The sequence below is a fragment of the Podarcis gaigeae genome (genome assembly GCF_964106915.1).
Source record: "Podarcis gaigeae genome assembly, chromosome: 7".
Lineage (NCBI taxonomy): Eukaryota > Metazoa > Chordata > Lepidosauria > Squamata > Lacertidae > Podarcis > Podarcis gaigeae.
Genome location: NC_139683.1, coordinates 21,749,464 through 21,776,657, shown reverse-complemented (window position 1 = coordinate 21,776,657; position 27,194 = coordinate 21,749,464). Strand labels below are relative to the sequence as shown.

The following is a 27,194-nucleotide window of genomic DNA, read 5'->3' as shown; positions in this document are numbered from 1 at the left end:
CTGTTGGCTCACTTCTCCTCCCAACAGTTCCCTCCCATCAATCGTGGTAACCTGCAAAGGCTTACTTAATGGAATAGTCTGTATCTGGTGTTCAGCTGCAAACTCCTTACTCATGAAATTACAGGAGCTGCCTGAATCCAATAGCGCTTTTATCTTTAGTGGGTGTCCGTTTGACAGTTCCAGCAACACCTCTATCACAAGCGCTGGTCTTGGAGGTTCCGGCGTGGGCACATTCACTACTCCTTGGCCTGGCTGCTGTGCCCTGATGTTGGCAGCCAGGCGTTGGCTTTTACTTGCTCCTTGATTTCTTCTTCCTCCTTCCCCCCAACAGTTCCCGCCATCCCTTGCCATTCCTTCCTTTGCGGACAGACTCTGGCAAAGTGACCTGGCTGTTGGCAGAGATAACATTTCTTGGCACTCTTTCCCTCCTTCCTCCGCCCTTCACTGGTGTTTGAAACTGCACGCGCTGTTCCAAGTTCCATCGGCTCTGCTGGCGGGAAAGGCTGCTCCGGAATCTCTGGAATGCGGAAGTCCTTCCAACGTTCCCCCTTTCCTTCCCGCTTTTCCAAAGCTCTTGCCTCCTGGCGCGCTCCTATGGACAGTGCAGATTTAGTCAGATGATCCATAGACTCCGCTCTAGGCGCCCGGGAAAGTTCATCTTTCACTGCCGGAGAGAGCCCTTCTTCAAACAGCATTTGAATAGGTTCACTCGCTAGGTCCCACCCCAGTCTATGTATCAACATGGTGAACTCAGTCCAGTACTCACGTACAGATCGGCTCCCCTGTTTACACGCCATTAACTGCCTGCGCACCACTCCCTGCTCAATCTCGCTGGAAAACATCAGGTCCATGGCGCGGAAAAACTTCCTCGTGTCCTTTAAGATTTCATTGTTGGCTGCCATCAGGGGTCTAATCCAGTCCTTCGCCCCTCCCTCTAGATGGCCAATAACGTACGCCACTCTAGAGTTCTCATCGGGGAAGTCATCAAACAGTAGATTGAGAGCATATTGCATCTCTGTTCTAAAGGCTTGATAGTTCCTGGGATCCCCCCCAAATTTCTGCACCAATCCAGGCACCTTTCTGGCAAGTGGGGTGGTTTTCCCCTTATCCGCATCTTGAGCCCTCCTCTCCTCGAGCCTCGCCGTTTGCAGCGCGAGCTGGACCTCCAACGCCCTGTACCTTTCTTCCAGGCTTGGACCCACTCCAGCTCCAGCTCCTGCTCCTCCGGTTCCGGCTGGTTCGCTCATGATGCGCTCTGCTTGCACAAGCTGCTTTCAAAGACTGTCGGATTGCTATGATGGGATAATGAGCTGCTTGTGCGTAAAGCTTGATCCCTCCGGGTTTTGGCTGGTCAGCCAACCTAAGTCTCTAACGGAGCCCCCCAAAGCATGACTCCGTCAGTCGCTGGTAGAATCCGACAGTGGGCGTCTACGGAACTTACTCCAACATAAAAGCTGTTTGACGGACATGCGCCTCCTGGACTCTCTGCGTGACAGCTTCCGGCGAGGGGTGGGGGTTGCTAAAGGGGGTCTTGTTACCTCTTCACTGTTCTCACTGGAAGTATCCCAGAGCCTCCCCTCCGACTCCCTTTCCCTTTGAGCTCCTGCTCTCCCCCTGCTGGTTCCCTCTTCTGCTGCAGAGTCTCTCCTATTCTCCTGGAGCCTTTCTACCACCTGTTCTTCCGATGGCAGTTCCCTGACACATCATATGGGACATATTAGGGTGAAATAATAGTGAATACTTATATCTTGCACCCTGTAAAGAACTGTAGTACTATTTTGTTGATGCCGTGAATCAACTAACTCATATGAGTCATTCCATTTCTTTAGCAAATAAGCAGTCATGTTGAGCAGTAGTCACCACCATATTAGTGTAATGCTACAACTTAATTTATGAAAGGTTTTGTGTCCTGTATTTCTTTCAAAAGAAGGTAGCTTGGATCGCCTCAATATGTTATTTATACCTTGCTTGTCAATGTTCCCTACAGATACATTTAATTGGAATAAAGTTAGGTTATACATTACCATTTTCTGTTAACATATTGCAAAAGGGGAAAAATACATATATAATTCAGAAACTCTGACTTTTGTGCAGATTTAGTGAAGAAAAAGAAGGGGTTCCAGGAAGACCTTTTGGGGCAGAAAATTAACCGTTTTAAGTGTGTGTATCTTGTTAGTGAAAAACAAATTAAGATACATTTCACTGGAAAGTTCTAATATAGAAGCTTCATTGAAATAACCTCACTTTCTTTTTCGGCAAACCCTGTGCATGAAAGCTTTCCAGTAGATTGTGACTTTAATCTACAGAGTTGCAGAAAGGAAAGGTGACAAAAGATACTTCTGTTTTAAGTGAATTGACAAGGCATCATAGATATATAGTAGCCCCTGAACACAGTCCTTTCTAATGCTAAATTTATACCTGGTTGATATTCGCTAGTTGCAAAATCATGCAAATTTTTGGTGTGAAATACTAAAAACAATTTAAGAAATTAGAAGCAATTAATTTATATTTGTGCAACAGGTAATATTATATGCCTGAGAAAGCGTGTGGGAAAGGAAAATAAGGTGTTGGTGGGATAGTGTTATTGCTGATAGTCATTGCTGCAGAAACCTGGAAGTCACAAAACTGTCAATTGAGGACTGGTGCAAATAAAAATGTAATGTTATGATTATGTGTTAACTAATCTCTATTGTTAAAGACAGGGAGGCACAGGAAAAAAGGCAATGATAACTTTTTGGGCAAACAGAACACATTTGCACTTTATTAAAATAATGGTAATTCCCATGAGAATATGCAGTCATACAGCCTGTGTCCTAGTTTGTATGTCACATTAAACCATAGTTAAAAGCTGGTGCATGCTGCCCAGATTGCAAGTGCTTCATTTCTGCCCTGTTCCTGCTGCTGTAAGTGCTGCATGGAAACAAGCCAGGATTTGCTTTGTCATTACATCCTCCAAATAAACAGTGAGCGGTAAACCAAGAGCAAATGTTGGTTACCACCCAAGGTTGATTGAGAAATAAATAAATCACAAGTCTGCGTTTGGATGTAATGACAAGCCAGACCATGGCTTGTTTTCTGGCAGCACAGGAGCAGCAGATCATTCACGTTAAACCATGGTTTAATGTGACATGCAAACCAGGCCACTGTCAGTACAGAAAGAGTGAGAGTTTTATAACTCATATGCACATTTGGCTGGTTGGTTTATTTCATTGCTTTTCCTCTTTTTTCATATATTGCCTATTAATAGTATATATTGGTAAATGCTTATTTTTTATTTTGTTGATATACTCCATAAAGAGTTATGATACTATATTGGGTTATACAAAGTAACTTATGTTGTAGAGGGGTATGGGTAAAAGGATAGCTAGGAACAGACACTGTGGTTGAAACTGATTGTCACCAATTGCCCCAAATTTGAACACAACTTTTTGTTAGTTACCACGTGTAATTGTAAACTATGTATGTGTTATTCAATGTCAAATAAAATAACAGTTATTTTCAATACATATGTAGAACATTTCAAGACTTTTGTAGAACATTTAACATACCTTATAGTACAGAAAACCCTAAGAAAAGAAGTGAGAGGAGTATATATATATATATATATTAAACGAAGGTAATGAACTCCAGTTTCAAAAGGACCCTGTGTATGTTTAGGGAAGTTTTGAATGTTTATGATTTATTGTATTTTAAATATTTTGTTGGATAATATTTTGTTGGAAACCGCTCAGAGTGGCTAGGGTATAAATAATAAATTATTATTATTATTATTATTATTATTATTATTATTATTACATCCAAATCATTGTTTGTACATAGTTTCAGGGTGCTGTTACTATATATATATTTAGGTTCTCAAAATAGCTAACAGAACCAACAGTCAGGAGCGTGAAGTGTCTTTGCATTTATCAGAGGGGGAAATCTCAGCAGAAAGGGACATTAATCAGGGGCAGCTGCTCCTCTGCTGAGGAAAGGAGCAAAGCAAAGAGCTGATGGCGATCTTATCGGGAGTGGGGGTGGGGAACCTCTTCAGTAATATCATCAGCTTGAACTTTCCAAGTCTGGCATTTCGGTATCATCTGTATTTGTTATGAGAATGGGTAGGCTTGGGGGCTAGTGTAGAATGGGAGAAGGAAGAGAGAGCATTTGAAAAAGGCTGCACAAACTGCATGTAACGGGATAAAGTAACTACTCAGCCTGCTAGGTCTGTGCAGTGTCACAATATAATTGGGAGTCTTTTCCGTCATTTTGAAGCATCAGGTTAACCCTCTCAGGAGGAACAAGAGTGAGAACCCAACCACTCTAGATACCTTCCGCTGCATGCCAGGATATTTTCTTCAGGTTTCCTCACCATCCACTCAGTAAGCAAAGCAGTAAATGGCAGCTGGACAGGAGACACTTACTAGGTTTCCCTCCCCTTTCAAGCTGTTATTTGAAAATTATCCTTTTTCTTCTTCTCCAGAGATGCAAAATAATATGTCCATTTTCTTAAAAACAAGCATTAGGGAACATAAGAAGTGCCTTATACCAAGTTATATCATTGGTCCATTTAGCTCAGGACTATCTAATGCAGCGGGACGCGGGTGGCGCTGTGGGTAAATGCCTCAGCGCCTAGGGCTTGCCGATCGAAAGGTCGGCGGTTCGAATCCCCGCGGCGGGGTGCGCTCCCGTTGCTCAGTCCCAGCGCCTGCCAACCTAGCAGTTCGAAAGCACCCTCGGGTGCAAGTAGATAAATAGGGACCGCTTTCTAGCGGGAAGGTAAACAGCGTTTCCGTGTGCAGCTCTGGCTCGCCAGAGCAGCGATGTCACGCTGGCCACGTGACCCGGAAGTGTCTCCGGACAGCGCTGGCCCCTGGCCTCTTGAGTGAGATGGGCGCACCAACCCCAGAGTCTGGCAAGATTGGCCCCTACGGGCAGGGGTACCTTTACCTTTATCTAATGCAGAATATGGCAGCCTTTGGGGGGCTACAGGCACATTAGCAAACTGGAAAAACTCTTGTGGGCACCATGTACACTCTGCAGCCTTTTTTGGTGTTTGTGTGTGTGTGGCTAAAATAGACTGTTTCTTTCAAGCCTAATTTCCTCAGGGGGACAGACCTTGTGGGCATTAAGGGATGCCTCTGCAGGCACTTGTATGTCCATGGGCACCATGGCTTTAGTGGCTGAAAACAGATCTCTAGGGTTTCAGATGGGATGCCTTTCTAAACCCTACCTGGAAATACTGTGGGTTGAACCTGTTACTGTTACTGTCACATCCGCTTTGAGCTATAGCTCTTTCCTAAGTATGGAGTACTGAATTATTGTTTGACTCTAGTCTTACAGTAATTGTTTCACTTCTATTATGGACCAAATGAAACCATACAATTTATAAATGTTAAATTCAGGAGAGAAAAAATTCAGAATTGGTGGGTATAAAAAGAACATTAATTTCAAATGTAAAATATAATTTGTACTTTCCTCAATGCCAGTTCACAAGCCCCATGAATGCATGTTGAAAAGTGGGTTGATGGGTAGTCTTAGTTAGCAGGCTTCTGATTGTTTTACTCTGCAAAAGAATTCTGTGTTTGTGGACATATCAGCGCTCCATGGTTTACTCTCTCTTGGGAGCCTATTGGTGGCATCAAAATGTCTTTGCTAATTAAAAGATCAGACCGGCAAAACAATCCAGTGAGCATTGTACCTTGCATATAAATTCACTCTATTGTCAGATCCAGTATGTTGAGGGTAAGACAAAGGTGCCAGAGGTCAAATATGGGATTTTCTGCATGGAAAGCAAGCACTCTGTCAATGAACTATGGCTCTTCAAAATTGCAACTGGTTATACTCCCAGGACTTTCTCCTGTAATAGCCAAGCAATTTGTAGTTTTGTAGAGCCTACTGAGGTTTGTATTGTAGATGTATCACTAACCATGTGTTAGCAAGAGTTGGGTGTCAAAATGCCTTCTGTTGAGTTAAATTATAATCTATGAAACTAACTCAAAATTGAGATTGCCCTTGCCAGATGTGATTGTGGGATGTGCAAGTAGTCTAGAAAAGAGAACATCAGAATATGAGCTAGTTGGATCAGGGTAACTGCCTATCTAGTCCAGCATCCTGCTCTCACAGTGGCCAACCAGATGCCTATGGGAAGCTCAAAAGCAAGATTCTTACTACTTATGATTTCCAGCAGCTGGTATTCACAGGCATACTGCCTCTGAGAGAGCATAGCCATCATGGCTAGTGGTTGTTGAAAACAGGAAAACAAGGCAAGAGTTTGTATCTCCATTGACTGCAATAACTTTTGTTTTAGAATTGTTTGTTGAAGTTATTCCCTTGGTTAGTTCTTTATACTATATGAAGAAAACGTATATTTGTTGTGAATCATTTTGAACTCAACTTTGTTGTTGGAAAATCTACATGCAATTATTATTACGTTAAATCAAAATAAGTCGTTTCTGGGGGTGTCCATTGGACTTGAGTGGGAGACATATCTATCCTTGTGTAGGTTTCTCTTGTCATAGCACAGGTGCATATCGTGTAGAAGCATGTCCTGCGTTATTGTAGCATTATTCGTATGTTGGGTGTCTTCATATTCCTAGTTAACTCAAAGAGGCTTTTTGTATTTGCCTTCAGTTGAATAAGAAATACACCTGTTGTGAATAATGTGAGAAGAGCTCTGTCAACTGCAACCTTACATGATAGGCATTAATTTAATCTTTGTGCTTTCAATCTACTTCTGCCAAAGGACTTTGCTGTTAGTGTAGCATCTTTTAAATAGCAACTGTGTAATAAAATAAATGCTTGGTGATTTTAGCTTTTGGCCTCTACGGACTTCGACACAAGAAATGGAACTCTTAAGATCTTCCCTTACTACATATTTCCTTGAACTAAAAATATACTTCTTTAATTTTTCAGACTTGAGCATAAATATCGACATTAAAAACATATTCTGAGTACACTTATAGCTAATATTATTTAACATAGAAAGTTGGCTTGTTTTCGGAGCTTTTTTTATTTAAAAAATGCACAAAATCTGTAATAATCCATGTTAGAACTGACTGCATTTCATAGTTTGAGTATTTATAAATGCAGAGAAGTGCAATATATGATCATTTCTTTACTTCAAGGCCTTGCTTCTATATGCATTTAAATTAAAGAAGTTTATTGTGATAAATTGTGTTTAGGACAGTAAGCTCAACTGCATTTTCTTGACCAATCGGTTTTAGGAACCTCTCCTAAAGAAGTATCATTTACTTGTCTTTTCCCACAGTTAAATGTTTGTTTGTTTGTTTTTAATCATTTTTATTAAGTTTCCCATTTTAACAATCAAATCAAATCACATTAAATGTTCCACATTATACAAATACATATCAAATAGTCCAAATATTCTGCCTAAATTATAATTTTTTTTGTTGGGACTTCCCATGCTTCAACAGTTAAATGTTGAGCATGAAGGGCATGAATGTACATCATTGGATATTTCTTTGCTTGATTCATCCCAAGTGCTTGATGACTGAATATGAACTGGCTCCATTGAATATGAGTTGATGTGAGATGATATCTGCAATATAAGATATGTGATGGCTTATTCTTACATCCAGCTTATGAAGTGACCGCCTCTAAGGGCTCAGCCATACTTCCTTTAGTGGTGTCCTTTCCAGGCACAGGTTCAGGATTTTCATATCCATGTCCGAGTGGTTCTTTTGTGGAATCTGTGGAAACCCCGATGGCCATTTGTTCTGAACGTGGGTTTTCCTGGGGAAAGTACCAGGACATTTAAAAAACCCGCTCAGACATGGACCTAGAAACCCAATCCTGTGCCTAGTAAATAGAGCTGTCCTGGCACATATCTATTCACCGCTTAGGAATATGCCTGGATATTTGCTTTCACTTAAATGGCTGTTTGGCACAATTTGAACTCTGTTGTGAACTTTTTATGCAGCACTTTCAAATTTGATGGGTGTTTAAAGACTTATAACCTCTCTGTACATATTTATAGTTCTAAAGCCTTGCTGTAGCATTTTCATTTCATATTATTCTCAGTTGCTTATACAGAACCTCTGCTTTTTGGCTGGGGAGAAATCAGGAACCGGAAGCCATAACTGGTGAATACAGTCACAGTAAGACATGAAGACCACCTGTCTTTGACAGGTGAAGCCTTGGCTTTGCATTCAGCGATTTAGTTATTTGACAATGCCCATGCCCAGTTTTCCTTATTACATGTGACTGACATTCTACAGGTTTTAAGTTGATCAATGTCATTTTATTATAAAACCAATAAAATGTTCTACCCAAAAAAAGTAGGGGGGGAATCTCCATAATTTAAGTTATTGCTTTCTTTGCTACAACAAATCTTGTGTCACCTTTGCATTGAAACTTGTTATAGAAAAGCCAATAAACTCAGCCCTTAAAGTTGCTAGTTTCTCAGTTCTGTGGAATTCTGATTGAATCCTGTGAAAGGAGAATGTTACTGTTTTTGCCACCTCTATTATGTTATCTGTTCCAGCACAATTACACACTAATTTGGGGCTCTTTGTGTTTGGCTAATAGCTTCTGATTCAAGGCTGTCACACAGTACCTCTTCTTCATGAACTTCTAATTCTGCCTGCCAGTAGCCCCTAGCATTTACCTATGGAGCACATTTTTTCTTAGACCAGGTGCTCATCAGGGTAAAATCACTAGGAGACTATCAAGAGATGATGCCATCTACTAATAACACACGCCATCTACTAGAGATACATCTCTACAAAGATCATAATTATCAATAGTGTAGGGTAGTGTGGTTTGTTGTGTGTGTGTTGTTGTTTTTTGGTAAGTTTGCTTATCCCCACAATAAATGTAGTTGTCAGCAGGATAAGTTCAAGCAACGGATAAGGTCACAATTTCATTTGGTGACAACATCCTACAAAGCAAACTTACAAGGTTCGATTTATTAAAGAGTCAGAAGGGATAAGATCACTGAATGGCCAGCCTGATTTATCTGGGTTTGACTGCAGTATTTGAAAAGAGAATGCCATATTTCAAGTTTATTCTCTGAACCATAGTTTAATGTGGCTCAAAGAGTTGACTGCTGTGGGGTAGTGGGGAATAAAGTGAAGGTGGCAACTGGTGGGATATTTTGAAGAGCTAGCCTAGCAAGGCAAGTCTGAAGGGGGTCACTTCCCAGAATGAAATGCCTTTTTCAAGAAAGCCTTGCAGAAGCATAAATGAAGTAATATTTGCTGTATGGAATTCTTATATGGCTTTTAAGTGCTGCAATGATTTACGGTAATCTAAAACTTAATTTCAGCAGAAAAACTTAATCTGTTACTGCAGTTTAAAAATAATTTCTGTTGTGCTTACTTTAATCGGAGTCACCATTTATTGCTGAATCTATCAAACATGGATAATGGCTATTGTCTATCCTCATTCTACAAATTATTGTCAGATACTTCAATGTGATACCTGGCATTTTGTGAAAAGAAGTGAGGAGGGATATATGTATGCAGTATAATTCTTATATATACCATAGAAGTATAGGAAAGAATTTGCTACAATTGAAGCCTTGCATTCTGGCCCAGTATCTACCAAGGTGGGCTGATTATCTTAAAAGCCATGGGATGTTTTGTAGCTGAGCTAGTGATCCATGACTTGGGGCTTCTTTTACAGTGCAGCTATCATAAGTCTTTGAGTAATCACAGACTTTAAAAGTATGCTATATCAACAAGATAAGAGGAACAGCCCACAGCACTAGCAGCATTATCTTTTACCAAAATTGATTAGCGTGTACTATGGGTCTCACATATTTTGCACAAACGGCACTCAGCAAGCTCAAAATATTTATAGTCTTGAAGAATGTGTGCAGGGGAAAAAACTTTGCTGTGAAGTCTTCAGCTGAAATGAAACATCCATGATCCCAGTTTTATAATTAATTTATTTTCAAAAAATGCACGTAAGATTGAAGCCTATGAACGGTAAGTATATTTTGATTCCTGCTGGGATGTATTTTTCCCCTACCCCATTAAAATATGGTGGTGATCTTACTTTAAAATATGAGGTGGTGGAGCTGCCTTCTTCCTCCTGTTTCTCTAACTGGAAACATGACTCATTTGACTATTTTTTGAGACAGAATGTTCCTGGGAACATTGTTGTCTCAGAAACATAGCTGGAGTGGCTGCACTGCCATTTGAAGCACTGCTACTAAAAGGCCCTTGGGCACCTCATATCTTAAAGTAAGGCTGCTACCACCCCAGGAATCTTTGCTCCCCCTCAGTAGATTAACATAGTTGGACTTGGTCATTCCACCCCTACACTGAATGCATAAGTACACTATAGTAGTATCTTCCCATTTGCTTCCTCTGTTTATTTCAATAATGCATTGATTTCCTCTAGAAATTCAGTGCAGGGATAGCAAAAACAACAATGTAGTTTCCTAAATATATTCATTCGCCTTCTTTGAAGGAGAAAATGAAACCCTGTGGAAAATCAGGGAATTTCCATACATTTGCCTGATTCCTTGAACTTGAAAATAGGACATATAGTTTCAAAATCTTGCTTTATAATATTCTACCAGATTTCATGGTATGTCAGGCACTGTATTGAATACTTGGGTGTTAGGGCATGGAGGGCATTGGACGGTGATTACTTTAAGTTAGATTGAGACATCCTCATTGGGTGCTGCCATTTCCCAGTTTTAACTCTTTTATGGTGTGCCAAAGGCAACTGAATGCTGGTTAACAGTTTGCCAGTCAGCTGAATCCTGCTTACACAATAATGTTCTTGGGGGGAGGGGGGCAGTAAAATTTTTATGTCAAGGGAAGGATTTCTGCTTAACACTGAAGGCAGTAGCACATTTGTCTCTTCTGTTATTGCAGACCTTGATGCAAATTCATGTTGTCCGATGTAAGAGGTCTAAGGTAATAATGAATAGATGCCTGGAATTGCTGAAATCAAAGAGTGCAGATTCACCAGTTGCAGTGAAACCTATTTTTGAGCTATTAAATCTGTGACAATAAAAGGAGAATTGTAGCATATATGGTGACCAATTCAGTAGTAAAATTGAATGAAGAACAGAAACACTCTTATTGGCTGCTTTTGGCTGCTCTGTATCTTGCCTAAGCATCCTTGAAATGGTGCTATTAATGACTGTTCCCTGTTTAAAAAAGAATACTATCGTTCTGTGCAACTGGGAACTTTGGTTATCACTGAATGATCTGCCCTAAGTTTGTCGTTCTTAATCCATTAAAAGACAGGCCTGCTTGTAAATCCACAGGTATAGATAAGGAGTCACTGTTTGACTGAGTCTGAACCCTTTTCAAATGAAAAATGTCAGTGGCAGAAAGGGAGGCTGAATTATTTTTTTAAAGGGTTTTCAAAGATTCTCATGATTCCTAGTATCGGTTAAATGTGACATGTCCATAGACATACTTGCTTTTTAATGTGTTAAAGCAGACAAATACTGCTGGTTTCATCTTTATGCAGAAGAAATCATTGCTCTATATACACATGTACGTATAATTTTCTGTAAAAAAAATAGGCTAAATTCAAATCAAGTTCTAAGGAAAAATTAGGACAGGTGTTCGTCCTAAATTACCCCTTTTATTTTTTGTGAAACTTTAAAGGTTGGGGAGTATAAATGTAAAATACTATTGATGGCAGTATTCTTATTCTTATTATTGTATGTGCAATGGCTGTTTGCTAAAACACAATAAACTGAACTGAACTCTTTGTGTAATGTGTACATAGCCCCTTTAGCTATTTTTCACATCCTTTTGCAAAGGGTGCAAAACTGCTTGCATGAGTGTAGACTTGGAGGGTGAGGAGAGGAAATGGGTCACTGCTGCTGAAGCAACTGTGTTAGTGTTAGAGGGCAATGATGAAGCTTCATTTTGCAAGTGACATCACCAGATCATCAAAATATGATTAGTTTTGTGATGCCACGATGTCATCACATTCGCTTTCTGATCCCTGACTGGCTGCGATGACACAGTGCAGAAACTCTAGAAGATACTGAAACAGCAGTATCTTAGAGCTCTGAACAGACATGGAAAAAATGTGAAACATCAGTAAGGCAGAGTATTTTCTTGAGGGGCTTTTTATATACCCCAAGCCCACATTTTTCTTGGAAACCGTTTAGGTGTGAAAGCACAGCACTGTTCAGAACACTTGCTAATTCATTTTGATTTTGCTCAGTCTGTGAGCTTTTTGTGAAAATACAAGTTGAATTTAAATAATACTTACTTAAATGGCTTCTAGTACACACATTGCTTTTTAGATATGTCTGAAACTATCACCACATTAGATGATTTTTATTCTTCACAGATCCTTAGCCAGTATATATCAGTATAACTTCACACGCAATGATTATGCAGATTTAAAGTATCTCAGGAAGCATGCCTAATTTTCAGTGGGCTATTTTTGGAATTTGCAAAATCAAAAATGAGATTTTAGAGGGTTTAGAACACATGCAGACTGCCATGCTCATTTTGAACTCTCAGTTTACCCTGCATGTTAGAATTGGTTCAGATATTGGTTGGCATAAACTTGGAGGGAGGCTCCATTGGCTGGAAGTTCCTACTGTGTTGCAAAAAGAAAGAAAGAAAGAAAAAAGGTACTAATGAGAGATTGCAGACACTTCTTCTATGGGCAAGGATTTTTGGGCAAAGGGAAGTATCTCCACTATCCCTCAACAGACCAGATCCAGTGACGGACCCTTCCTCTGTGTTTCATTTGATTGGAGCTAAAAGGGATAGACTGTGTCTAGGGAAGAATTTGCAGTAGTGCATTTTAATTATTGTTTTTAGCTACTTTGTTTTTAGCATACTGTATTTTACAATTTATGTTTTAAATATTGTAAGTTGCCTTGATTCCCAACTTGGGAGACAAGCAGGCAATGAATGAATGAATGAATGAATGTGCTGTTGGGTGCCCTTTGGCAGCAGCACCCTATGCTCTTGCACCACCCAGTTTTTCCTAAGGGAAAGGCTAGATGGACTAGGTCAAGATGCACGTGCACCAGACGCTGAAGGCCAGAGGAAATTTGGTGAAAGGCTGGATTTGTCATGCATACCAGAGTTCCCCGGCCCAATGGTAAAGGTTCACCTAAGATTTACTGGACGGCAAGAAAGACTTAACTACTTTATGCTCTCAGCAGAAAGTAAGCTAGGCAAATCCCTTTTGACAATATAAAAGATAGGTTCACCAAAATGAAGGCAAGGAAGAAGTCATTCAAGCAAACTACCTTTTTAAGTATAAAGTGATTCATTATTATTGTAATAAAGGATGCTTTGTTTGAGTTATGCAAATGTTTGATGGTTTCTGCTCTTAATATTAGTTTTTGAAAAACCTTTATAAATACAATGATGATTCATAATTTCCTGAGATTGTAAAATATTCCTTTTGCGTTTCATTAAAGTAGGTTAGGTAAAGTAGATACATTCATTAATAAATATGCACTGAAATATTCTGTTATCTACTGACAGAATTTTTGAGGGGATATGCAGGAGGAGGGCCTCAAGACATAGTCCCCATACCCCCGGACCCAATATCACCTCTCTGTGGTCCTGACAATGTTGCCTGGGCTTATGAGGGTTAGGGTTCAACAACATCTGCAGGACCGCCGATTCCCCGCCCCCAATTTAGGTGGAGGTACTCTAAGCAATGGGCTTTTTGTTTGTTTGTTTCTCAGGAGAATTGGAGGTGTTCCAGAGGGATGGAGAGCGCAAGATCCAGAGTCGACAACAACTTCCAGTTGGAACAACATGGGGACCATTTGCTGGGAAGATGGATTTGAATAACAACACAATGGTATGTTAATATGATACCGAACACTGAATTCTTGTTTTTTTTAAAGCTGCAATTTGCTACTAAAGAGATGTCCAAAGAATAGAAGAAGGTGGACTGTGAAAGAAATTATATTGATAACTTTCATTATTAGTGCAATTCAGATTTTTTCTGTGGAAGCCTCTATGGTATATTTATTTAAACGTATATACACCAGCCTTCATGATCTAAGTCCCAGGGCAGTTCACAATGACATGAAACACAGGAAACCATTACAGTATAATAAATCAGTGGTGTAAAAGCAGCAGGTAAAACAGCTTGAACAATACTAAAACACATGGCTAGCAGAATTTTAAAATGCGTGGGATGAATAAAGTGTTTTTCTGAGAGGCTAAAAGATAACAATGTTAGCACAGGCAAGCCTCCCCCTTGTTAACATCTGCAGTTGTCCTTTGATGAAAGCGTAGGAAGGAGGGCCTTAGCTTGGGATGGGGGAGAATTTGGATTCAGTTTGCATTTAAAGGGGAGGTTACCTAATTTGCACTTTCCAAAACAATACACAAACTGAAACACAGGCATCCTTCGAAATTTGCACTTCTATGAATTTTGGAATGCAGGACTCTGGACAAGCAGTGTGTACAATGGGTAAATTGTGCATAAAATGTATATATTGAGCAAAAGAACATACAGAAATGCTTTATATAAGGGGCAATAGCTTTCAAAAATATGTATATTAAGCAAAATTGTACACAGGCATGTATATTAAAATAAATTGGGGGAGGGAGCTCATGAATTTTTATGAGGACTTTTATTTATGATTGGAAAAATGAAACATTGAAAGAATCCAAAACTGACAGATTTGCCCATCCCTAGCCTCAACAGATGATCTTAAGATGGATGTTACAACCTGAAGCATAGGATGCAGATGGTACACCTACTTGACCAAGCGGGACTAAATGTCCAGGGACCTAAGCAACTTAGTGACCAGCCCTATTTTCCTCTGTACCTAAGAGGGCTCTGAGGCCTGAGTATTCACATGTATAGATAGCTTCATGCAGGTATGCTGGCTTGGCCTGTGACTATAGGTGCTAGGGCCACAGATGTTGCAGGGCATGCTGACGTCGCAAACACATACCCACCTACCCCGCAGCATGCCCACACGCCCACCACCACAATTTGTGGGTGCCTGGCCCCTTCATGAGAAATGTTGTGAGTGCTCGAGCACCCTGGGGCCTGGAGAGCTGGTGCCTATGGATTCGTGGGTCTACGTTCCAGGTTCAACTCATTAAGGTCCTCTAGCCATTGAGTTCTTGTCAGTTAAGTTATTCTGGGCATAATCCAGATGTCTTCTGTTCTTAATAACATATGTTACTTTATTTCTCCAGTACTATATGGTAATCATTCATAGAGCAAGACATCAATTTAATAACAATTTGCCAACTCATATTAGCTGGAAATAAAGAAATAACTGTTATTCAGTTATTTTGTCATATTGATGGGTGTGCTGCTTTCTATATTAACTCCAGTGAAATCAAAGGCACATAGATTTTTAAGAAAGTTTTCTATCACTATAATAAAGGAATTACAACATAGGCAACATATTGTGGTGTGATGTATTTGTTCAGTGGGGTTAGACTAGGAATAGTACGTTGTGACTTGATTTAAGAATGTGTTGTTTTTTAAAGTTTTATTTGGGGCTGAACCAGAATGAGAAGGGGGTTACAGTTAATTAAAAACTTTGCTTTCCCCTATATACTCTCTTCATTTTGAGAACTGAGACTGGATCATGGGATGAAAATGTTTGATCATCCAGAATGAAGGGAGAAGGCATTTCCCTCAGTCAGATTTGTCTTAGTTATACAGTCACATAGCAACTTCTGGTTGGAAACAAAATGTCATTAGCATGTAATCCATGACTGAATGAATTTCTATGACTTTCTGTTGTTGTTATTGTTGTTCTTGTATGAGTAATAGCTACTGTTGTTTTAAATGGTTGCAAACAGGTATACAGTGTGTAAAGAAAGGCAAACTAGGGATATTTCATGAAAATTTCTACATCAACATCCCTGCATTTTTATTGAAAATATTTGTGGGCCAAATTTTGGCACAGTCCTGGATGTATTTGCATTGATGTCTTTCTGACTTCTCCCATTATTTTGTAGCTTACAGTCTCTTTTAGAAAAAATATAATTATAAAACTGGATCAAAATATGTAGGACGTCTAAAGTACTTTTAAACCATTAAATCTTTTTTGCATCAGTCCCTGCTTTGTGCAGTAAATGTTGCTACACAATGGAAATTCTGAATGTCACAATCCAATCAAAGCTGAGCATTTTATACTTCCATTGATATCAATAGGAGGGAGATTTAAATACATACTTAAATCTACCATTGAAGATAATGGAACTTAATATTGGCGACATTGTGCTTGTTCCTGCTCCCTTCCTTACAGGCCTTTTCCCACCTGGCCTGGGAGGGTGGGGCCCTGGCTGACTCCAGCTACAAAAGCTGAGGCTGCTGAAGAGGCCAGAGACCATCTTAGCTAAACATTCACCCTGCTGGAAATTCTGAGCTGCATCCTTTCCAGCTGGAGGAGGACAGAGGGTGAAGAAAGAGAAATTATATTACGCAGTATATAAAATTAAAAATTCTGTTAAGTGGTACAGAAATTAAATAATCTAATATCATCTAATTTGTTTGCTTACAATAGCTTGTACAAACGGGACCGCTATATTTAAAACACAGTTTACTGCATAATGTGTTGCTTATTTATGTAAAAACATAATTATTCAAATTCTACCCACCCACCCCCTGGAACACAGTTCTGTTTTCTGTTGGGTTGGTGTTTTAAACATTTATTTTTGATATTTCCCAAGAGACATTTAAACAGATGATTGATATTTCTGAAGATACAGGAAAAAAGGGGTAATAGTAGTTATCCATCAATTAAAAGAGAAAAGAAATTGCGTTAGAAAATTCTCAAAATTGGGGAGGCATATAACTGAAGTTCTTTTGGATTAGATTCAGGTTCTTTGTGTGTTAACCTGACTTCTGAGGTGGCCAAGGAGTGTTTGTGAGTGTCCTTTCTTTCATTCTACAAATCATATCTGTGGTGGTCTGCACTCTACTGCCCATCCTTGCAGGAAAGGCCAGTCCAGGACATCATGGATTTTTGAGGAAGTGCAGGCTGGGAAGGCTGCAGATTGCCAAGAGATAATTGTATTACGATGGAAGAGGACACTTTTTTCACACATGCCCCTCAGCCACCTCATAAGTAAAGGTAAGTGCAACTGCTAAAATGAAAATATAAAATAATTTCTTAAGTGTCCTAAGAAAGAGAAAGGGGGCAGCCTTGTTTCTTTTTCTTTTTGCATGACACAGAGATTATTCACAGCAGTCTTATCCCTTATCTTGTCTTGGTAATGGACTGGATAAGAGCCAACAAAATGAAGCTCAATCCTGTAAGACTGAGCACTGTCAGTGGTTGGGAGATTGCAGGCTTTTGTTGGGGTTACACTCCCTTGTAGGTATGCAGTTCGGGATACTTTTGGATCCCTTGCGCTCCTTGAAACTCAGGTGGGCTCAGGGAGTGGAGTCCCTTCCATCAGTCGAGCTGCATTTCCATCTGGACAGTGATAGCCTAACTTCTGTTGCCTAACCTGTAGGTTAGATTACTGCAATGTGTTATATGGAGGGCTGACTTTGAAGATGATTTGGAAACCTCAGCTTCTGTAGAATTTGGTGGCCCCGTTGTTCACTAGGGCAGTGTTTCCCAACCTTGTGCCTCCAGATGTTTTTGGCCTACAACTCCCATCATCCCTAGCTAGCAAGACCAGTGGTCAGGGATGATGGGAGTTGTAGGCCAAAAACATCTGGAGGCACAAGGTTGGGAAACACTGCACTAGGGCAATATAGTTTGAACATTTTACACTGATCCTGGCCTGACTGCACTGGCTGCCAATTAGTTTTGAGGCCCAATTCAAAGTTCTGGTTTTGACCTCAGGACCACATTACCGTAAGGACTCCCTCTCCTCATATAAACTGACCTGGACCCTGCAATTATCATGTGAGGCTCCTCTTTGTGTGCCTCCTCCATGAGAGGTCAGAAGGGTAGCAACATGGGAACAAGCCTTTTCTGCAGTCCCTGCCTGTATGGAGGAATGCTGTCCCCTGGCAGACCCGCCTGGCACCTTCATTACATATATTTAGGCGCCAGGCAAAAATGATTCTCTGTAACCAGGTCTTTGGCTGATTAAATATTCTAAAATGTGTGGGAGAGGGGTTATTGGTTTGTTTTAGTTTTATTGTGTATTTTGTGTTCTCGTTTTGTATTTCTATGTTGTGAACTGCCCTGTGATCCTTGGATGAAGGGTGGTATACCAATTCAATAGAATTATAATAATAATCTAGAATATATCATCATAAACTTTATTGCACTAGCCAAAGGCCATGGCATCATTCACAAAAGGAACAAAAAGAAAATCAACAATAACCATAAATCCCCTTTCTTATAAATTGGCACGATGATGTTCAATTTCCAGCCAGCTGTCATTTGAGCATGTATTCATGTATTCATGTTAGCCATGCATAGATGGCACCAATCAACATGTTGCAAAAGCAACAGCACCATGATGATGCCATTTAAGCTGTTCCATAAACTCCTCCACATATAAGGCACAAATGCAGTATCTCAGTGGCCAAGGGAAAATGTAAGCCGTAAGGCTCTGCTCACATGGATATTCAGCTGAATAGTTTAAATCACAGGTTTAGATGAATTCCCCAAAAGTAGACGTATACAGTAGAAGCATGTTTGCTGAAATGAACAAACGCCAGTAGATTCTGCAAGAAGCCACTGAATACTTAACCAAAGGTGAAGATACAGTTCTCATGGTATACTTGTATATTCTCCTTTCAGTTGGTGGATGAAAATGATATACTATTACTTTGATTTGCATCTATCCAAATTTAACAATTGGAGCTACAGGGTCTGGTATCTCCCGAAGTTTGCTGATAATAATTGTCGTTTGATGAGGAGTACAGTGGCAATTATTTGGCACGCTTTTCTTATAGAGAAGTCATCTGTGCTTCCCCTTTACACTGCCTCAAAATCTGCACACTGAATACTTTTAAACTGGTTCATATTTCAAGTAGTGTTACGATTCTGAGTTTAAACTTGTGGTAAACTCAGGGGAGCCAGCGGACTAATTAATTCAGCACAGTAATTAATTAAGTCACTGTGCCAGATGTCAAACACTTTTTAGATCTTTCAAGTTCCTATCTTGAATTATGTTAACAATATACATCTCAAAACACTAAAAGGTTGGGTACATTGAATAAACTAATTGAAGTGTCATTTGTCAATGCAACAACAGCAACAGAGACTTGGTTAAATTCAGCTAACAAAAATGAAGAATTGTGAAGGCAGTTAGCCAAAAGACTGGACTCCATTAACCTAAGCAGTGTACGCTAACATGAGGTTATTGGGTGGAAGCTCTAGCAGATGAACTAAGAAGGAGATGTGCCAAATGTTTCTGATTCATAAATTGGTAAAGAGTCACGCTTATATAATAACAGTGGCAGAATGTGACTGTCAAATAGTTTATATTGATTGATTGTCAGAAAAGCTTTAAATAACAACAACAACAACAACAACAACAACAACAACAACAACAACAACAACAACAATTTATACCCTGCCCCTCTGGCTGGGTTTCCCCAGCCACTCTGGGCAGCTTCCAACAAAATATTAAAATACAATAGTCTGTTAAACATCCTAAACAGGGATAAAATACTTTTATTCTTCACAAATTATACCTCTGAGCATGTTGAAATGGAGAGTTTTCATCTGGAGGAATTCCCTGGTACTTTTTTATTTTCTTTTTTCATTTCCTGGATAGGCTTTCATTTACTGGATAGACAGTAAATACAGTGCTTCAGAGTTGTTGATGATGATAAGGATGCCATTCTTCATGAAGAGCATGTCATGGTTATTTTAGGCTCTGTGGCTAACACGACATGTGAGCCAGAGTAATGTTGTAGTGGTTAGAGTGCTGGGCACAGAGCAGGGATGTGGGATAAATTCAGTTTGTAGTTTAATGCAAATTCACTTGCTTCACACACAAATGCAATGCAGTCAACCTGTGAAATTTGTACTTCTCCAAAGGCCCCCCGGGGGCCGCAAGGGTTTTGCTTGCAAATGTGTGTAAAAGGCAAAATTACATACAAAAATATGTACATTAGGATAAACGTGTGTTATAATGCTGACAAATTTTCATGATTGAAATGTGAACTGAATTCATGATTGAAAATAATGAGAAAGACAGTGGAACTGATATTGACAGATTCCTCCATTCCTAGGGATAGGGAGAACTGGATTTATATCCCTGCTCAGCCATGAAGTTTCTTTGGGCCAGCTGGTATCTCTAAGCTTTACCCACCTCACAGCATTGTTGTGAGGATAAAGTGGAGTGGGAGTGGGAGTGGGGGAGAAAGAGAACCTTGTACATTGTTCTGAGCTCCTTGCAGTTTTTATACGCAGGAAAAATATGTATTAAAAGCAGAATTTAAAGGGCACTGTACCCTTCTGGATTTTCATGACAGTGTGAGATCATTTCAGTTTTGTAAGATACAGGTAGCTATAAATCCAGCTATAAGTATTCACCAGTTCTAATTCCTTAACACACAGGCAGACACATGTCTTGTCATACCTCTTTAAATACTAGTAACGCTAAAATTGTCATTGTCTTTCATAAGAACTAATGCAGTTTCCATATCAGCTTGTAAAGCTAGAGAACATTTATCAGCCCAGGACTGCATTCCCTTCTGAGGGCCACAAGCCACTGATGGGTGAGTCCAGAAGCAAACATGGGCGGGCCAACAAACGCAAATGCTACTATTGTACAGCGTATTTGTTTCTATACCCCACTCCTCTCTAGCCTCCATCCAGACAGGCAAGAGACATTATTGGAGTTCAAGGGCACATTCCAGCAAGGCAAAAAAACCCAGGGCACAAAACCGTGTTCCAGGGACCCAATAGGCTTGGAGGGCCATGTTTGGCCCTGCTTTAGAATATATTATTAAACATTATTTGGTGATATAAAACCAGGGTAGCCAGCATGGTGCCTGTCTTCCAGATTTTGTTTTATTACAACTCCCATCAGCTCCAGTCAAACTAGCCACTGGTGACTCAGTTATGGGAGTTGTAGTTCCATAACATCTGGAGGGCACCAAATTGGCTAATGCTGCTACAGAAAGAACTTCCATGACAATTTTATTTTTTTAATTAAAACACTGTCAGGCATAAGCAATTGTGTTTTCCCCTTTTCCTTATCATCAGTATACTTCTTCTCAATGTATACAGGTACCTATGCAAACCTACAACTGAGCACTTCATGCATCTTATGAAGATGCCCACAAAAGCTTATGCAGCTAACCAATAAACTGGTTAGTCTTTAAGGTGCCACTAGACTGTCTGTTGTTTTTGCTACAACAGACTAACACAGCTACCCTTCCAGCATTTGTATGATACCAACTGAGTTATGTTAATCATTGGTCTCTTCTTTTGAACTTTAAGGGAATGAAAGAGGAAAAAATGTGAAAAGATTCCTGACTGAAGCAGATAGTTCTAAGGGGAGATGTGGGAAAGGATGTAGAGCACATGATGAAAGTAAAACAGTGGTCCGTGCCATTACTTCATTAATCAAGTGGAAGCATTCTGAAAAATGTTTTTCTTTGGCTGCAGTCATCTATTTTTTGGTGTTAATCTATGCCCTGTGGCAGGGTTTTGTGAAACGAAACAATGAGTTGTTGTATCATTACCCCCCCTTATTGTTGTTGCCCCTGTCAGAAAGAAGAGAGGATGATTCAGGTCTGTATCAGTCTGATAAGAAAAAGAGGATTCAAAATGGCTGGGACGAGAATCTGTGGGAGTGAAGCTGTGCTGTTTGGGGCCAGGCAACCAATGGGATATAGCAGAAGTCTTTTAATAGGATCCTGAAGGTTCGCTGGCAAAAGCTGTTTGCTACTTCTAGGAGATTTCCTAATGAAACAGTTTGATTAGAAAGTACTGTGTGACTGTCTCAGGGGCCGGAGTTCAAAATACAGTTAAGTTATTCACTTGCTAATCTTAGGCTGTGTCAGTTCAGGGCAGAAACCTCCTATCTATACAGGCCCAGCCACTTGTATAATTGTTACAGTTACAATTTCAGAGTTTGCCAGTCACATTTTTTTTACCAGAGGGATCCATTGAAACTACCGGAAACCTACTTAGGCTTGTTGTGACTGGTGATTTTAAATTGTGTTGGTGTTTTTGTAACAGAGACTTCCAGTCCATTGTGTTATTGGATAGGCTTACTAAAGTGCCCAACTCTAAGACAGAAGAGTTAAGGTAGAAGAGGCTGTAGAGTCTTCTTTCTTCTCTTTTTGTACCCCCACTATTTATACTCCAGCAGCTTTCCTCCATTCCTAGGCTACACGTGATGTTTACCATGAGGATTGCCTTCCCTGTGATTTTTGATCACTTAGCTGTAATGTATAGTGGCACTAACTGTGTGAATCAGGGCTATCATGTAGTGAGTGTCACTTTCTACTTGGAAGCCAGTGGTAGCAGACCCTCCAAGTGTCCCTATTTTCCAGGAATGTCCCTGATTTAGAGAAGCCGTCCAGGTTTCTGATTTGTTCCCGAAATGTCCCGCTTTTCCTTAGGATGTCCCTGTTTTCATTGGAGAAATGTTGGAGGGTATGGCGTTATCCAACCCTTGAGCTATCTGAAGGCAATCCTGCATAGGGAAGTTTTTGTTTAATGTTTTTATATATGTTGGAAGCCGCCCAGAGTGCTGGGGCAACCCAATAAGATGCATGGGGTATAAACAGTAAAATTATCATTATGGAATGGGATGTTCCTATTTTCATCGGAGAAATGTTGGAGGGTATGTAGTAGTGTGGGAAAACCCATTAATTTGTGTTTTGCAGTGGGTTTATGATATATGGGGTACTTTTCTCAGTCAATAGAACTCCTGTCTTATATCACTCAATCCCCTGTTTTACAAAAGATGTTCTCAAGCAGAGGTAACCAACACAGTATCCTCCATATTGTTGCTGGGCTACTACTCTCATAATCCTTGACCTCTAGGAACAATGGCTGGGACTGATGGGAATTGGAGTGCAATAACATCAAGAGTGCACCATAATCCATGTTTTCCTCATCTATAGCTGAACCCCAAACAGACCTGAACCAACATTCTTAAAAGATTAATTTCTTTCTTATCCTGTGTTATGATTTCTGATTGAGAGTGTCACTACAGCAATCACATCTGTGCACCATCATGTTCAGAGCACACAAAAGCATTCTTGATGTCTAACTATGAGCATTTGAACATGAATGTATTTTAGAAGATGGCCTGACTTTTGGTGTATTGGAGGCAGGTGATAATGGTTTTGCACTGATTTATTGGAATTTGGTTTGTTTTGTTGGGATATTTTATGAGGTTTGCATTTCATTAATCTGTCATTATCCAACTTCATATTCTCAGCTGGGTGGTAGTGCCATCATAGAATCGTAGAGTTGGAAGGGACCGCTAGGGTAACATAGTCCAACCCCCAGGAATCCTGCCTTACAGCCATCTCTGGGTGGAATCAAACCACCAATCTTCTGGTTAATAGCCAAACACACTGATGCATTGTGTAACAAATCAACCAAGCTATTCCTTCTGTAGCTGCTTGTAAAAGTCTGATGAGTCAAATAAATTGCTTCAAATGTTTTGCATTTTCCTAAGCTTGGGGTGGCTGCTCCCTTTCCCTGTGTTGCTGTAGGCCAGTTTCCCCAAGAATGCAATAGTAGATGCACATCCTGGGAAGTAAGTCTCATTGAACTCAGGAGGACTTTCTTCTTAATAAACATATTTAGGATTAAATGACACATAACTCCTTTGTACATTCAAAGGAGAGTCAATTCAGATATCTTTAAACATAGCTTGGTTCAGCTCCTTGTTTGTACATGGACAGCTAATTTTGGCTGACTCAGTGATATTTGAATGTGGCCTTTTCGCCTTAGCAGTTTGCCTTATGCATACCTCTAAACAGTAACATCCCACTTACTGAAAGAAGAGAGCTTCTGATTTCATACGCATTCAATACCTTGTTTCAAACAAGCTTTTAATAACTTGGTGCTAACTAAAAGCACCCCCATTAAGTGGAATTTATGCTAATACCATCCTAATTAAGCAGTAGTTATTACCAATCATTATCATTAAACTAAATCAGTTCCCTGGGAGACATCTCTATGAAACAGCTGTCCCATTTCATCATGTCACATTTCTATACTTCAGCGTGTCACATTTCCGTACTTCAAATAACATTTCATATTTATGTACCAATTTTTAATTTGACCAGCTTCAATGCTCTACCATCACCATTGTCAGACTGAAAAGAAAGCACCTCCAAAATGTTTGCTAGAGAAGATGTAGGTGCTTCTGCCTGATACCTCCCAGTTTCTGAATATGTCATTGAAAAGTCCTTGTCCCAGAGCAGTGGCCAGCTTATTCTCTCCATCCTTTCTCTGTTAAGTCCAGGTGGCTAAATTGAGTCTGTGGTTGCTACATGCAATTGTTCCAAAATAGCAAAGGAATTAAGAGATTATCAAAAGCAAGTCTAGCATTGTGTTGATTATTCGCTTAGTTTCCATATTATCTTCAAAAGTAGCATATGTGACATAGCCAAATTATCTAACATTTCCATTGTTTCAAGTGCTTTTATTTATTTATAAATTATATTCTGCCCTTATTTCCAAAGGATGTCAGAATGGTGAATACAGAAATAGAAAAGAATACAAACATCTAAAAACATTTCCAGTAGAGATGCTGACTGTTCAAAGCCCCTTTAATTTCCTGGGTATTTATATTTCTTTTCATTGCCAGTTTCTTTCCTTTCTGCACTCATATTCCTGGGCCTCATTCGTCTGATTGGCCATGGTAACGCCGTGGTCTTTTTCATGAGAACCTGAGACTTCCATCACATAAGATTTCTCATTGTGATGTCATCAAGAAATCACATGGGCTTAAATGGCAATGTGGAGAAGATAAAGCCCAGGATTATGGAGGCAATGAAGTCAGAAGAACATTGTTAAGCAACACTAATACAGTGGTTGGCTCAACCAAACTGTGGCCTACCACGGCACAGCAGCTAAGCCAAAGTTCGACTTATATATTGTCCCTACCCAGGATCGTGGTTAAGCTCTCTACTCCTTAACCATAAGCTGTAGCCAAGAACCAACCTTGGTTACAGCTTGTGGTTAAGGAGGAAAGAGCTTAACCATGAGCCCTGGTTTGGGCAGTGCGCTCATGCTGAGGTAGAAGGAACAGGGAGGAGCTCTGGTAGTTTGCACTGAGTTTGCTTAGTGTTACGTGCAAATGCAGCCAGTATGAATGTGTTTGCAATAAGCACCAAAATTGCTGAAAATGGGAGATACTCTTTGATACCCACAAAACAAAACACAAAAGAGGTAAGCAGTGTATGACTCAAAATCATCCAACATAGTGCTTCAAGGCACACCATGTTTTTGCAGGAGGGCTCATAGTAAGTCCTTATCTGTATGGCTCTAAGTTGATAATGAGCTCCTGATTCAAGAGAATAAATTCTTGCTATACTCTTGGGCATTTTAGTGAAGCTCAGGAACGTCCCTTTCTGTTTAGACTAAGGTCCCTGCCTTTGAGCTCCCCGGGTGGTGGTCACCTCCTCTCCCTCTGCAAATGTGGGGAGATAATGAGCAGCAATGGAGTGGGGGCAAGAAACTGGTAGGTTTTGAATCAAAGGAAAAGGGAGCAGTGGTTGAAACCAATTTGATTCCCCCCTCCTCAGAAACTGGATTCAGCTCAAAATAATTTTTTGAACAATTTATATTTAACACACACAAATGCACACACACATTGACGCACCCTCTCTGCAGTAATTTGAAAATTTTTTCCCCATTTCACCACTTGCCTGCCCACTGTGTTCATCATCAGAAGCCTTCTTCTACGTCTTTTTACATTCAGAGGTTCAGCTGGCTGGGACAGTAGACAGGGTCTTCTGAGTAGCAGCACCAATATTGTGGAACTCCCTTAGGAAGTCTGATTAGCTCCCTCTGTCTTTCAAGCACATAGTTAAAACATTCCTCTTTAGCCAGGCACTTGGTCTGTCCTAACCATTTTGTTTTGTCCTCCTGCAGCTATGTGCTGTGGCACTGTTGCTCCAGTTTTTAGGTATTAGTAATATTAGTGTTGTGCTTTTTTGTGTTTTGATTTTGTGAGCCACTTTGGGAACTGACTTGTTGAAAGGTGTGGTAGAAGCATTTTAAGCAAATAAACAATATATACTGACTTTTTCAGTATCAGTTCACATTAATTATGTCTCCTTCCCCATTGTAGTATCCCAGAAGGACTTATGATCACTACCTGCATCACAACATTCCCTCAATCACAGCAATCCGGTTAAAGAGATAAACAGCCCAATAATGTGCATCTTTTCTCAGTAGTGAATCACCAACTTCACCAACTTCCTCCCAAGTAAATGTGCATAGGTTTGCAGCCAAAGACATGTAATACGATGCATTGTATGTAGTTTAGCCCTAATCACTGGTTGCCATCTGCGCATGCTGTATTAGTGGATCCGAAATGGAAAATCTGTGACTGCTGCCTTCACATGAGCATAGTGATGGACCACTTGGGCTTTACATAATCATTGCAATTGTATGGCTGGCCTAACAATCACACAAAAGCATTGTACTAGAAATAACTCTCATGTGATTTGCTTAGGTTTCCAATCCTTAATCATACATTGTCCTTGGGAAATTACTTCCTCATAGAAATATACCATGCAGAATTCTGTACCGTTTCCACTTCCCATTTGATGCTGTTGGGGTGAAAAGAGGGAGAAATAAAATCAAAGCATTGTTTTAGAATACAATTTGATCCCACTTTTAAAAAAAATCTTTTTCTGAGTCCTTTTCTTCTTTTCCTTTCGGTGTTACCTCTTTTGAGAAGCATTGTCCTGATTTATAAGCCTCATTGTCCCCCGGTGTCTGAGCTTCAGATCGGAGAGGTACAAGCAGTTGGATTGCATTTTCAGGATGCCAAATGTGTGCTCTTTGATCTGGTGGTACAGCCTGCCTCAGGGAATAAGCTCAATCTTGATTCCTTTAGTCAATCATCCACTATCAGGTACCTGGGCCATGATTAGGAGTCTGAAAAAAGAAAGGAGCACATCACGGGTACATGTTGGATGCTGAAGCATTTCTAAGGAGGGTGGTGGCATCACAGTCAACATTCCTGCTCAAGCTGTGGCAATGTTTTCTGTTGTAAGAAATCTCCTTAATGTGTGAAGGAGCAGTAACAGGAGAGCTATTTTACCCACACACATACAGCAAATGACTGTACACTCTGATGAACCCTGTAACCTTGGTCAGCTTATGAATACCTCCT

The 27,194-nt window shown here is 40.1% G+C and overlaps 1 protein-coding gene across 11 annotated transcripts in view; it reads left to right on the top strand.

Moving 5' to 3' along the window:
* ZFPM2 (zinc finger protein, FOG family member 2) overlaps positions 1-27,194 on the top strand; it is a 469,506-nt gene that overhangs the window by 263,207 nt on the left and 179,105 nt on the right. For all 11 annotated transcript variants that reach the window (XM_083749019.1, XM_083749021.1, XM_083749023.1 and 8 more), the window contains one exon: positions 13,646-13,764. In XM_083749019.1, the coding sequence (XP_083605145.1) occupies positions 13,646-13,764 (119 nt within the window). The remainder of the gene's footprint in view (positions 1-13,645; positions 13,765-27,194) is intronic.